The sequence below is a fragment of the Mastacembelus armatus genome, chromosome 16 (assembly GCF_900324485.2).
Source record: "Mastacembelus armatus chromosome 16, fMasArm1.2, whole genome shotgun sequence".
Taxonomy (NCBI): Eukaryota; Metazoa; Chordata; class Actinopteri; order Synbranchiformes; family Mastacembelidae; genus Mastacembelus; species Mastacembelus armatus.
Genome location: NC_046648.1, coordinates 25,330,434 through 25,344,580, shown reverse-complemented (window position 1 = coordinate 25,344,580; position 14,147 = coordinate 25,330,434). Strand labels below are relative to the sequence as shown.

General features: G+C 48.6%; 2 protein-coding genes across 2 annotated transcripts; one reads left to right on the top strand and one right to left on the bottom strand.

Moving 5' to 3' along the window:
- Positions 1 to 1,935: 1,935 nt before the first annotated feature.
- Positions 1,936 to 3,367, top strand: gbp (glycogen synthase kinase binding protein). Its single transcript, XM_026317104.2, has one exon. The coding sequence runs from the start codon at positions 2,003 to 2,005 to the stop codon at positions 2,516 to 2,518; it is 516 nt and encodes a 171-aa protein (XP_026172889.1). The 5' UTR covers positions 1,936 to 2,002; the 3' UTR covers positions 2,519 to 3,367.
- Positions 3,368 to 11,016: 7,649 nt separating this feature from the next.
- Positions 11,017 to 14,147, bottom strand: kcnv1 (potassium voltage-gated channel modifier subfamily V member 1). The gene is made up of 3 exons (XM_026317398.1): positions 13,840 to 14,147; positions 12,916 to 13,583; positions 11,017 to 11,543 (listed from the first exon to the last, which is right to left on the bottom strand). The coding sequence occupies exons 1-3, from the start codon at positions 14,145 to 14,147 to the stop codon at positions 11,017 to 11,019; spliced, it is 1,503 nt and encodes a 500-aa protein (XP_026173183.1).

Sequence of the window (14,147 nt, the reverse complement as noted above, 5' to 3'; positions counted from 1 at the left end):
CACTGAGTGTGACCTTGTTTGATTGTTGTCAATCACATATTGTTTATTGTACTTTTAATCACATATTTTTAATTGTAATTCATTATTTTGCACTTTATAGCCCTCATCGTGGATAAGAAGAAGTAATCCATATATCCAATTTGAAACCCAACCAACAGCTTATATTCTTGTTGTTTTCTGTTTCTGAGGTTATGTCAGACAGCCTGTGGTTCCTGTGTGCATAGTGTTTATTCTACTTCCCCTGTACTTCAGGAGAAAACACTGACTGCTGGCTGGAAACACCTGGAGAGACTGTATGGAGCTAATTGGTGACTAGTCATGGCTGTTTCTGAAGCATGCTGACTTTATTGTCACAGCACTGGATGTACTGCACATAAGACATGCACAGCTTTAAACTGTGTAGTAAACCGACTGAGCAGCAGTGTGACTGACTTGTGTTGCAGGAAGTGATGTGCTTATCTTGGTTTCACTTCAGGGTGTCACTCCCAACTGCCACAATCTCACTGGAGTCCAGTATGACTGCACTCCAGCCGCTGCCATTGAGACACAAAGGAAACCTCAGCCGGCCTGTGATTGGCTCACACAGAGCACATGGTGGCAGCGATAGTAGCTCCTTTTATGGAGATGACGGCTCTCTCTTTGACTGGAGCATCAGGTTTAGCCCGGCCGCTGTTTCTCAGAAACAGAAATGTACACCGTGTTCTCCCGCAGACACACACCCTCCCTCCTCTGCTATTGTCACTGAACACACGCTGGATACCAGGAGCTGCTTACAGATTATACTCACAGCCAACTGTTTTCACTGCATGTACGCTGGCAATGATCAGAGTTTCTGGATTCATTTGTCATCAGATGTAATCATATCTTCATTTCACTCACACATTCAAGGTGTTTAAGCTAATAACACACACTCTGTTATAGCCTTTGTGTCTTTGTCCGACAGTCATTGAACCTTCATAGTGAAGGTGGGAGAATAAGCAAACCCTTGATTAATAACTGCAGGAAGCCCAGACCAGGTCAGACCAGACCTGCACAGCGCTCGTCCTCATTCAGCTGCTCAGACACAACACTGAACTCACATGTACTGTTGGGGTGATGTTTTCATGTTGGTATGCAGCCCCGTTTTTACACCCCACATTCTGCTGCATGTGCTTCCCAAACACTCCAAGCCCAGTTTCATCAGTGCACCACACATTTTCCCAGTATTGCTGTGGGAGACCAAGGTGGTCTGTGCAAACGTGAGGCCTGCGGTGATGTGAGGCATGGGGTCACATCATGTGTCCTGTTTTTCTCCACAGCCATCAATATATGTAATCTAATCTAAAAGCATGGAGGAGTGTTTGTATCATAACAAAGCATGAGATATGTTTATATCAGCAATACAGCTGCAATTACTACTAGGTCCCAATAACTGATATGGTTTACAACATGTGCCATGTTTCACATAGATAGATAGATAGATAGATAGATAGATAGATAGATAGATAGATAGATAGATAGATAGATAGATAGATAGATAGACTCTATTATTATTACTATTATAATACTAATAATTATTATTATTGTGAACAAGATGAGAGGTTTCGTCGTTTTATTGGCTGAGGTGCTGCAGCTTTGTTTGTTTTGCCTGGACGGACAGCAGCAGACAGAGGTTATGTAATGTTCATCTGGACGGACCAGTCCACCGCTGAGCCTGCTCGGGGTGGACTGGATCATCGGGGCCCCGCACGGTCCCGCAGCCGAGCGTTATGGTTGACAGCTCGGGTTGTGAAATTATAACTGTTACGATGCGTTAGTGAAGTGTTGGTGTGGCGATTCATTTCATGCGTCGTGGATTTAAGTGCGATTTATTTTACTTTAGAAACACCCCCCCCTCTCTGCCTGGTGAAATGGTAGCGTCCACAACGCGTCAGCCATTGTTTACAAATGAAGCCGTCGGGGCCGAGCGGCGCGGGCACAGCACGATCACCGAGTAGGCGACACACCGGCGACAGCCGCCACCATGCCCTGTCGGAAGGAGAACTACATCTTCCTGGAGCAGTCCGTCACCGTGGACCCCAAGGAGGTGGACGCGTTGGTGACGAGGATCGGGGAGGCGCTGCAGCTCCACGGCAACAGCGGCGGCCACCAGAAGACGGTGTCCGTGTCCGTGTCCTGCCTGCACGGGCTCACCGGCGGCGGTGCGGGGGTCAACCCGGCGGCCATCATCGGCGGCGGCACCGGAACCCCGGGGCAGAAGCGAAGCGGCTGCTGTATGCGGCTCCGGAACCGGGGACACCGGGGGAGCAGCAGGGCAAGTCCGTACAACATCCCCGGATCGAACGGCGACCAGGACTGGGACCAAATCAGACCGTGGAACAAAAAGAGGATCGGCGTGGAGGAGGACGACCCTCACCGGCTGCTCCAGGAGCTCATCCTCTCGGGGAACCTGATCAAAGAGGCCGTGAGGAGGCTGCAGTTCTCCGCCGCAGACTGTGGCGACTTCCCCCAGGCAGCGGACAATGTGCCGTGCTCATAACGGGACGGGCGAACCGGGGACGGGGCTTCCGCCTCAGCGTTTCCCCGAAACCGAGACTCCTGACACGGACTGTTTCCAGTAACGCGCCCAGAGGCGGAAGCTGTTGTTTGATTTCACCTTTTCATCCATTGTCTTTGTAGGTCGGCTAGCGGTTAGCCTAGCCCAGCGCCTAATGTTTATGTTTGAATGTGTCCGGGGGGTCACACGGCTGGAGCCCACGGCCCTACCCCCCATTGAGGACTTCCGGCCCGCGGACATGAACTCAGCAGCCCGTGGATCCTGCGGTGAGAACAAAGGCTGGAGTCACCGTTTATTTACCTGCATCCCGGAACTGGGTCATGTGGTTCTTTGTTTGGTATTTGGAGGGGGGTCTGGTCCTGGCTGTGCTGTGGCGGACCCGGGTAGTTTCTGGGGGTAGTGTGTTTGTTTACAGGTGCTGCTGTAACTGATTCTGCCCTGAGAGCAGCGGACTCAGCCTGAGCCTCCAACGAGCCTCATGCTGGTTGTTGCTCAAAGGCCTTGAATGGCACATGAGTTCCCAGGGTGCACCTCTGTCTGGGGCAGCGCCTCATTTCTCCCAGATGGTTTGTCTTGGGGAACACACCCAACATGTGGGGCCTGGGGGGGCAGAGGAAAGACCCGGTCTGTCCCCACGGGGCCTCAGTGGCCGACACATGACTACACTTAGTGGTGCTTTTGTTGTTTGGAATTCCAGCAGGGGGTTCTGTCTGTTTCTTATCTGTGTAAAGAAAAACCACCACGACTGCTTCGTAACGAAGTACCTGAAGATGTTCCTGAGTGTTCAGGGTCTTTTTGTTGTCTTAATAAACACCTTTTTGTTTTTCCAAAGCCTGCAGCTCTTTCTTTCTGGCTTGTTGTGGCCTGTTTATTCACTAGTTTGACTTGTCCTGTGTATTCCTGAAAATGTGCCTCCCTCTGCTTCTTCTGGGCCTGAGCGTGGACAACGTGATCTTGAAGGACACATGCTCATTATCAGCCTATAAATACCCCCCTCCCCCCTGCAGGATCACAGCACGCGGGCCTGATACCAGCGGTGGAAAACATGTTTTGCTGCAGCGTGGGCCAGTCCAGGTCCTGCACATGGTTTGTGGCGGCTCCCTCTGCTGTTGCCGCTCGGGTACTGAGCGGCAGATGGAGCCGAGGGTGGATGTTTGTCCACAGCAGAACAGGGGCGGAGCTTGTTGGTTCATTCACTGTAAACCAGTCTGAGTGTTTAGGTCTGCGACTCAAAACCTTTTATTATCACAGCCAGCTTTCAGGTGAGGTCACTGGTGGGTGCCTGCTGATACAGGTGTGGTTTTTGTGTTTGGGACCGAGGAGTCAGGTTTGTTGTTTGGCCAGTGACCGTCAGCAGAAACTGAATTTTATCATGACATAATAAATGGTTCGAATCAAACCCGATCGGTGCGTTCACACCAATAACCCTGAGTCCTGTCCGGCCTAAATCTAATCTGTTAAATGTTTTGTCTGACCAGAGAAAGTCACTTTGCAACCAAGCCTCTCAGGCCTGAACGTTTCTGAAACAGTCGGCTCCTCGTCCCAAAGCGCTGAGTTGACTAATGGCTGCTCACTCAGCAGAAGTGACTTTATTTCATGCAGGATTGAAAAACCTTTAAACACCAAGTTGTAAAATCCTCAAATTGAGTGTGTGAAGCAAAGGCCTGTTCTGCATGTGGTCTGTTATCAGCATTAACAGTGAAGGTGTTTGCACTTCAGCAGAAACGTCAGGAGGTTTGTTCAGTTTGAATGAGACGACTGGAGAGTCTGACGTTAGTTTTCTACGACAGAACAGAAACCACGAGGAAGTGCAGTGTGAATGGGCTGGTGTCTGTGGGCTGAGCTGCATCAGTGCCACAACAACAAAAACACCAGGAGGGTAAAAATAGCAGACAGTGTTTATGAGCTCTCAGCCAGAAGCTGATATATCTGCTGATATATCTGCTGCCTGATCAGGGACAGCAGCTTCACGTTTGGCCAGTTTGTCTCAGGAGGAACCACAGGAGTCCGAGTCCACCTGCATGTACGAGTGAACCTGTTGTTGTATGAAATAATCTGTGGTCAGTAAAAAAGCTGCTTGTTATGCTGCCACAGTCAGATTTCATAAATATGGACGAACATGGTGTTTTAAGTGCCCAGCACATGTGGAAATGTGGTGCAGTGCTAATATTTATTTATCACATTAGCTTAAAAAATAAAACTGATGCACAAAGCAGCTGCAACAAAACTCAGTTTGGTGTCTAATCAGAAACATTCATACAGATAAGACCAATGACCTGAAGAGTCTACTGGAGCTTTGGTTTCCTGTCAAATATAAACCACAACCAGTCAGAGTCTGCAGTGTAATAACCTGTTTGTCCACCAGGGGGCGGCAGAACACCTTCATTCTACATCAGCACTTTAACCAGAGCTTCCTGCTTCCAGGTGAAACACCTGAGCTGCTGCCCCATCCCTACCCCCTAACCCCCTGACCCTGACCTCTAACCTCTCCCCTCCGTTCACCCCCCCACCCTAACCTCTAACCTCCCCCCTCCGTTCACCCCCCCACCCTAACCTCTAACCTCCCCCCTCCGTTCACCCCCCCACCCTAACCTCTAACCCAGAGGCTGTATAAAGAAGACAAACTGTATATATGTGACTTGTATGTTTTCTGAGTGAACACGACTCCCACACATACGCCCAGTGTTCTGACTGCAGGCTTCGCTGGTGTCGTCCATGAATTGAAATGTTATTTTCAGGATGAAAGGCTGGTTTTAAAGAAGGATAAATTTAGACCGTGTCTAACGTCGCTCATTCAGCTGGAACTGTGTCACACTGTCCCACAGAAAACAGTCTGAGCTGCAGCTCGATGTCAAACACATTCAAATCATTTTCCTCGGGACCACAGAAAGATCTCATCCACTCAGCGTTTAGTTCTGCTCAGGATCGATCGGGGGGTTGTGGATTCTGTGTCGTGATGCTGTGACCTCGGACTGAACCAGTGAACCAAAAACAACACACATCAGGTCAGTCAGCCTTAGCCAGGGAGGGTTGTGGAAGTTGAAAATGCTGAAGTCACTTCATAAAATGTATCATCAATTCATCAACAACCTTCAGTTTCACACACAAGGACCAGTCAAACATCTGCTGGTCCTGTTAGTTTCAGGTTCATCGCTGCACACACACCTGATCTGCTCTTCTTTCCCATCTCAGCCCTGCTAATCAAACATTTTTGCAGTTTTGAAAGACCTTCATGTTCTGGTGTTTTATTATGCTCATGCTGAAAATGTGCCACAGCCTGGTGGATGGAAAACACCTGGTTTCCACTTCAACAGGCTCATTGTCATCGTTCGACGGCGTCTGAACACTGTTAAACGACTGTGTGAGCAGGTGTGGACAGATAAGAAACACAGAGAATCCTGCATCATCAGTGTCCACCTGAGGCCTGCAGGGTCCAGCTGCTCCCTGATCACAACAATGGAAGCTGATTTACTGCAAACTGTGATTTCATCTCAGATCCTAAATTAAATCCGAAGCTCAAACACCTGAAAACACCTGCCACTTAACGCAGACACAGGTTAATGTGAACTGTGCCCACTGCAGAAGAAGAAGAAGAGCGTCTCTGCTCCGCTTGCAGCAGTTTGTCAGTCTGAGGACAGTGGGTCTGCAAAAGCTCTGCTGCTGCTGCTGCTGCTGCTCATGATGATGATGGTGATGTTCACATGCTCAGTGCAGGGACTGACCCAGTTCTGCAGACACGAACATCCTGAGGAGACCAGGACGCAGGAGAAGGTGAGCCTGACCCCGTTCTCACCTCACCTGTCACAGCTGGGAACACCTGCAGCTTCGTCCTTGGAACTGAGCACAACTGGGCCAATGAGGCGTCCCGGGCTGGGAATTGTGGGAACACAGGAGCGGTCCGTGCAGGCAGAGCGAGCGTACATTGTGTTGTTCCCTCGACTTTGCTCCGGTTGTTCTTTCTGAGCGGCTGAATAAAACAGTTCACCTGTAGTTTCCTGTCAGAGGTCACTGTCAGACGTCTCAGTTAGGATCAGCTGCAGTCGGTGCTTATGTATGTTTGTATCTGTGTGTCTGCCCGTTCGTCCTCGGGTGGTTTTAAAGCCAAACCCTCTCATGGTTTCAGACTAAGTCTTATGTTAATGTGGATCAAAGTTCCCTCTTTACTGTTTGAAGTTTTAATCAAGTGGAAAAAGTCCAGAACTGGATGTTTCATCCTTCGTTTTCTTCGCTGGAGTCACGTGATGTTTGACGTGGTGCGTTTGTGTCTGTTTCGGTCTGGGTCAGGGGTCACTGCTGATGAGCCCGTAAACAGCAGCACAGGCCTTTTGTTACGTTTCATCAGAGAAAAACACCTGAGGGAGTTAAAACAGCTGAGAGCCAAACTGTTATGACAGGCAGACGCTCTGATCATCACACATCAGTCTCAGTGGGTAATCGAGTCCAACGCGCTGCTGGTCATAACCTGAGGTCTTCACCGGTCACAGCCAGGACTGTTTCTGAGTAAAGTTAACCAGGACACATGACGACTCAGGTGTATGTGACCCCTGAGTATATTGTGTGTTATGGCAGACATCTGCTCTTTAACAACCACATCCGTCATCACATTTCTTTCCCTTCAGCCTGTAAATAACACAGTTATTTCCACAGTCGGCCCCCTCAGCACAAAGACCCTGTGTGACTTCAGACATGAAGATTTATGGTTCTGGTGGACTAATTGGACTTTCCCTGCCTGCTGCCCACTGACTGAGTCTGTAGCGTAAAAAAAGAGAAGCTGGGGATAACGATCCTCTGTCGACAGAGACGCTGCTAAGTAGGACAGAAGCTTTCTCTGCTCAAAGCAAATAAAACTGTGACGTGTTGCATGTCAGGACTGGACAAGAACGAAGACTCAACCAGTTAAAACTTTTTTTTTTTTAGCATCCTTCAAAAAATCTAGTTAAACAACTCAGCCCCTTGTCTTCCTGCACTAAAACCACGTGGTCAGGGTCAGCTCATCGTGAAGGTCGTCCTGGTCCAGCCCTGTTTTTCTAAACCCCCTCTGTTCTGTTTCTGTCAGCAGCATCAGCACAGGTACATCCTCTAGACGTTCTGCCTTCACCACTGACCTCAATTCACTGTGTGATGCCTCTGGCTGCACAGCGAGAAAAACTGGAACATCACATTTGCATTTCGCTCATTTAAGGAGAAAAAAATGTTCATATCCAGAGAGAATTTCAGCTCCTACATCTTCATCTTCCTGAGCGACAGATGCGGCAAAGAAAAAGGTGTCATATAAAAACAGCTTTATCTTTTCTCAGCAAAGAGAAAAAGCCTGAACCAGAGCAGCATGTGCTGACTCTGCTGCAGGTCTGGACCCAGACTCAGGCTGCAGGGTCAGTCTGGGACCAGAATCCAAACTGTTTACTGTCCTCTAGATATTTCTCTTCCTCCTCTCTGTCCAAACCAAATAAACAATATGCAACCATGAAATAACCAGGGTCTTTGCTTTGACACTTTCCACGGTGTATGAAGGATTTAACAAGGTTTTCATTGCTCAGAGAGATGGAAGAGTCTACATTTCTCTTCTTCTTTCTTCTCTGCAAAAACAGAAGTGAAGCCTCACAGGAACAAAAAGCTTTTCCTGCCCACTTACTGTCAAATACACGCAGGTCTGTGAAAAGCTTCAGCATAAGAGACGTGACCAGTTCTCCCAGGGACCTTCTTCTCTAGCGTTTCACCTTGGTGTTTCCATCGGCCCTTCACTGTTACAGGAGGCATCTGCAGGTTTTACAGCCAAAACAAACTGGAGACAAGTTTCTCAGATATTGGACTGAAATAAAGGTGTGGAAAGAAAAGTGTAGATGATGCGTTCAGAGGAGCTCGTGGTTCCTAATTATCACCACACACAAACGACTCAGTCGATGGAGGTTTGTCACCGTAGGTTTTAAAACCATGAGACAAACTAACGAGGCTAAAACAGCAGCGATCATCACACCTCCCCTATGTGTGTGTGTGTGTGTGTGTGTGTGTGTCCATGTGTCTGTGTCACATGCCAGCAGGTCCCAGCAAGCTTCACAATGTCTGATAATGGAGAACATACTGAAATAAAATAGAACAAATAGTAGAACAAAAGGGAAAAATGGAGTTTGAACTGAACAGAAGATCTTTTTTTTTAATGTAACGTCAAACATTTTAGCAAAACTTCATACCAACCAACTCTGCAGGGTCCTCTTGCGTCAGCGTTTGTGTCCAAGGTGAATTCCTGTTTACCCATCATATCTGCACCCAGCAGTTCCCAGGTCAGTGTTTTCTCTCAGACCTGCAGGTCGTCACGGTGGTATTTGAAAAGAGCACTCTGACCCAGCGGAGGATGTTCTCTGTTGCATGACTGAGTCTCAGACTGCACAGAAAGTGTACGAGCGATGACCCAGGAACAGGCCGCAGGGTCTACACTGACTTACTACTTACTACTGCATGTGACTACATCAGGCATGGGATGGGAACACATGAGGAGAACTGGTTCTTTCAGTGAGGAACCTTCCTCAGAGCTGCAGAGGAAGGATCCAGTTTTTGTCATGAATACACAGACTTTGTTTACAGTGTGTGGTGCGTTCACACACACGTTATTCATCACCCAGTCACAGCAACATGGTGACAACAGGACCTGGGGGGTTCGACCCGTACGGTAAGTGGGTTAGCGAGGCTTGTTGAGTCTAGAGCCAGGGATGGTTCTGTTTTAACCCAGACTGGACCCGGTTATGTTTGGGCAGACACTAACCACCTCCAAGGTCCACAGCGTCACCATCTGTAGAAAATCCTGGTTGGGGTTAATGTGGGACGGGATTGTGTCAAAACATCAAACTGTTCTTGAAGAAGTAGAAAATGACAGTTCAAAAAGTGATCAACGTATTGGTATTGATAACAGACCTGAGGGCGACTGTTGACACACCAAGAGGATCAATTAACAGATTAACTTCCAGTTTAATTAAGTTAATTTAGACTCATGCTCCTCTTGACTAAAGTAAGTAACGCATGACAATAAGTTCTTTATTCATTCATTTATTTGGGAGGGAGCTGGAGGATGATGCGTGGGAACGTGCACACATGCACATGGGCCCACATGTAATTATGCAGGTCCAGTCATCTGTGACCCAGAAAGCCTGGGTCTGTTGGACTAGTATCCTACTGTTGTGGAAAGACCTTAAATCTGGATTTAGGCTTCATGTGGATGTGTCTGCTGACATACACAGAGAGGGGTGTTATGGGTAATGTAGTTCACAGAGAGGAGCTGATGTGTGCACCTCTAAAATCATGTAACATGGACCTGAGCATAACTGAGAACACAACATGAAAACATGTGTCCTTCAGAAATCCTGCAGCCTTGATGACATGAGGAATGTGTTTCTGTTTGCCCTGTTGTTTATCGTCCTCACAGTAACTGTAAAATCTGGAATGACATGATTTAAACTGATGAAACATAAAGAAACACACACAGTTTGAATGTGTTTCTCATACAAAAGAAGAAAACACAGGGCCAGAGAAACTAGACACTACGGTCAAACTGCACTTGTTCAGTCCACAATAGAGACGTCAGTGAAACCACAGGACACGACACTGACACAGCTACGACCACCCACGGTCCCTGCTGAATATTTGAACTCTCCCACCACCGACCTACATTTTCTATTTCCAGAGGCTTCCATCTGACGGCCGCCTGATACTGTTTTATTATCTTCTTGATTTTTCAGAGGTCTTTTCAGCAAACAATGGTTGTGTTGCACTTGAGGACTAGTGTTGTGTGCTGTTATAGTGATGTTGTCCTTTATAGTGAATCTCAGACCTAAGGTGTTAAACCCGGTCTAACCAGCAGGAGTAACATCTGTCAGAACCAGCTGATGCGAAACAGACGGGATCATCTCGTAGTGTCACCGTGGGGAACTTATAAAAGCTGCCAGAGTCCGACTGATAGATCCTCTGAGGTGGAGTTAGTGTTACAGGAGAAAAGGGCTCGTCTCAAAGTCTTTGTATCTTCAGTAACGGTGTGTTACAGTTAACGTTCAGTAACTTCCTGCCCCAGTGCTGCCTTTACTTTTACTTTCTTCATCCTTGTCACTTCCTGTCGTCGCAGGCTCTGGCCAGTGACCATTCTCATGGTTCTCCAGTCAGTCGGACTTTAAATCTCAGTCTGTTTCTGTCTTTCAGACCAACACTCTCACAGTCCAGCTCGGCCGCTCTGCCCATATCAGGGTCCATCTTCTGGCTTATCCCACCACCACTGGAGTCTAGGTCTCTGGGATGCTTCCTGACGCCTGTCGTCACTGATCTGGGTGTTTCAGATCTGTGAAACACCCAGCCTGTGACCAGAGGGGTCAGAGGTCAGGACAGCGGTCTGTGCTGAACCCTTATGACCTTATTCCAACCATGGACTTTTCAGCTGGGGTTTCGAACCCTAATTCGCGACTGTCACGTTCACCAGTGGCTCTGGTCCGAGTCCACCGGTGCTACCACCACAGTTCCTCTCCTCCGCTGCTCCGGGTGCTCACCCTCTCCCGTCCCTGTAGCCTCAACATCTCCAGGACACTGCGGGCGTAAGCATCCCTCAGGTTCACGCCTCCCCCTACTCTTCCCTCCCCGACCTCCCCCACCGAGCCTCGGGCCAGCCTCTTCAGCATCTCGCTCTGCCGCATCGCCGCCTCCTTCATCTTCAGGGTGAAGTAGCAGGCGGAGAAGCGGTCATTGATGATGGCGATGGGGAGCGCCAGGATCAGGATCCCGGACAGGATGCACAGGAAGGCCAGCACCTTCCCCACAGCCGTGTCGGGCCGGATGTCCCCGTAGCCCACCGTGGTCATGGAGGTGGTCGCCCACCACCAAGCGGCCGGCATGCTGGTGAAGGTGGTGGCAGGAAGGTCGTGCTCCAGAGCGAAGACCACCGTGGCGAAGATGGAGATGCCGACGGTGAGGAAGAGGAGCAGGAGGCCAACTTCCTCGTAGCACTGAGCGATGGTCATGCCCAGAGACTTCAGGCCTAAACAGAAAGAAGGACAGAGGAGTGAAAAGGGGCTACCTGGGATTATCATGAAGTTATTTCTACAGGATATTCTTACTTTTCTCCTGCTGAGCATTTTCTACCTGAGACAGTTGAACTTAACAGTTTTTAAGTCCAATTTTTCTCAAATGATTGAGACACAAACGTGAACAGTTTATTCTCATTTCACTAAAACTGAAGAGGAGTGTTTTCGCACTGTTGTTGTCAGTGTAAACATCACGAACTTTATTATTCCTCCACTCACAGTCACAGAAAGGGAAGAAAAGGTGTGAGTCGACATTTCCCCTTTTTATTCTCGTGTCCAAACACCGTGCAGGCCAGATGCTGCTCAAAGAGGAAATAACATGTGGCAGAACGTGAAGAGAGCAGATTTATAAATACACCCACATGAGCTGACGTTCGCGCCCCACAGTGACCTGTCAGCTCCGGGAGACAAAAAGGAATGAGCTTTGGTGCCGACCTTAAGTGGGATCTGAAATGAGCTCATGAAGAGGTTTCTTCAGAAGACAAGGAGCTGTGTCTTCACACGTGATCTTAAAGAACAGAAACAGTGTTTTCTGTTCTCTGGCCTTGGCAGGTTAATCGGGTCTAAGCACACGCTGGTTTAGGGACTGAGTAAAAAACAAATCCACCCTTTAGAAAAAATGACTTTATATCCTCAACCTGAAATGTCTGAGCTTCCAGCAACAGTCAGAATTCATCTTCCATTCCTGCCTTTTGCTTCTCTTTTCTCTCCATGGTCTCTTTCATTATTCATGAGTTGAGTCCAGGGATCATCATCGTTCTCCAAATCAGCCAGATCAAACGCTCACACACGGATACACTCCTGCACACACACACTTTCTGTCCTCCCAAAACATGAATCCATATTTTTTGATCTTCATCGTTGTCAGGAAAACGTCAGGTCTCACAGCAGCAGCTTCTCACTTGTTTTCTCTCTGTGGATCAAATCCCTGCACAGAGCAGGAGCAGATGTTTTTAAGAGAAGCACTTTCCCTGGTCCTCTCAGTTCTTATCCAAACTTTAGGACATGTTGTCAGAAATGACCCACAGACCATGTTCTTGGTTCTGGTCAGATGAGCACAGATCTTATGAAGCTGAAAGACGTTCAGTTTGAAATGAACCTTCAACCAGAAAAAAGGGACATTTCAAAGATAAAGAGAAGACAGAGACATTCAGATCCAGAACCACATATAAGGATAAGGATGTACAAGTGGCCCAGATCTGGTTTTGTTTGTTCACAAGTTGGTGGAAACATCAGCTGTGATGTGGATGCAGCCTCAGAAACACAGAATAACAACTGACTTGTTCTCTTGACAGCAACAAAACTTCAAGACTGCTCCATGTTTACCTGTCAGGTGTCGACCCAGCTTCAGCATGCGGAGGGACCTGAGCAGTCGCAGCACCTGCACCACGCGACCCATGTTCTCCAGCTCAGTGGTTCCTCCGTGGAGGCTTTCCACCGCCAGAGTCACGTAGAAGGGCAGGATGGCCAGCAGGTCGATCACATTGGGGATGCTCCTACTGAACCGACACTTATCCCTCACACAGAGAAATCGAAGTGCCAGTTCGCCGGTGAACCACACCACGCACACGTACTCCAGGGCGTCGAAGAGCAAAGGGGCACCAACACCGATGCCGCTCACACCAAATTCCTCCCCTAAGTCCAGTGAGATCAGCACCATGTTGATGAGCGACACCACCACGAAGAAGACTGACAGTGAGCCAAAGGTGCGAGCTGCCCGTGATGATTCAGGTTTCTCCAGCAGGTCCCACAGGCGCCGGCGGAGAGCCGGGCATGCAGCACCCACAAAGTCTTCATCATAGTCATTGGACTCAAAGTCTTTCCGTAAAGCCAGGGTCTCCTTCTGCTCTTTGCGGCGGTAGTAGCGCTCACGGCAGCAAGACTTGATGCAAAGCTCATTGAGTCCCCAGTACTCGATCTCCTGCAGGAAGGAGATCTCACACAGCTCCTCCCTCACGTGCAGGTGACCCGTCCGGTAGTAGTTCATCACACACCTGTCGCAGAAATACAGAGACAGGTAACGTGTTAGCATGAAGAGTACAGAAAGTAATCCTTGTGTAGTTTCACAGTACGAGTTAGTACTGACTGACCAAGCTTCAGGTGACACTTCAGCTGTATTTTTTCAGATTGGACTTGGTAGAAAATTTGACTTTGTATTAGATTTGGTGTGTTTTTTACATTTTGAGTTATGGTGTTGGGGTTACAGCAGGACTCTTTGCATGTGAAGGAAAAGAAACTGGCACCACCTACTGAAAGGTTTGTGAATTCCTATCAAAGAAGAACTCGTTCTCCAGGAAGTCGGCATCATCACAGAGCTCCAGTGCTGAGTCCCGGCTGCAGCAGGCCAGTTTCCCCAGCCGGGTCTCCGGGTAGGACGCCAGCAGCTCCTGCGACAGCACGAAGCGACTTCCCCCGACGTTGATGGTGAAGAATTCGAGTGGGTCTCTGACACAGGACACTGTTGTCTCGCTGAAGAAAACACTGGAGTCCAGAGAGGCTGGGGAGGCGTAGTCACTCTGGCACTCAGACCTGGCCACCGAACTGTACGTGAGGCTCAT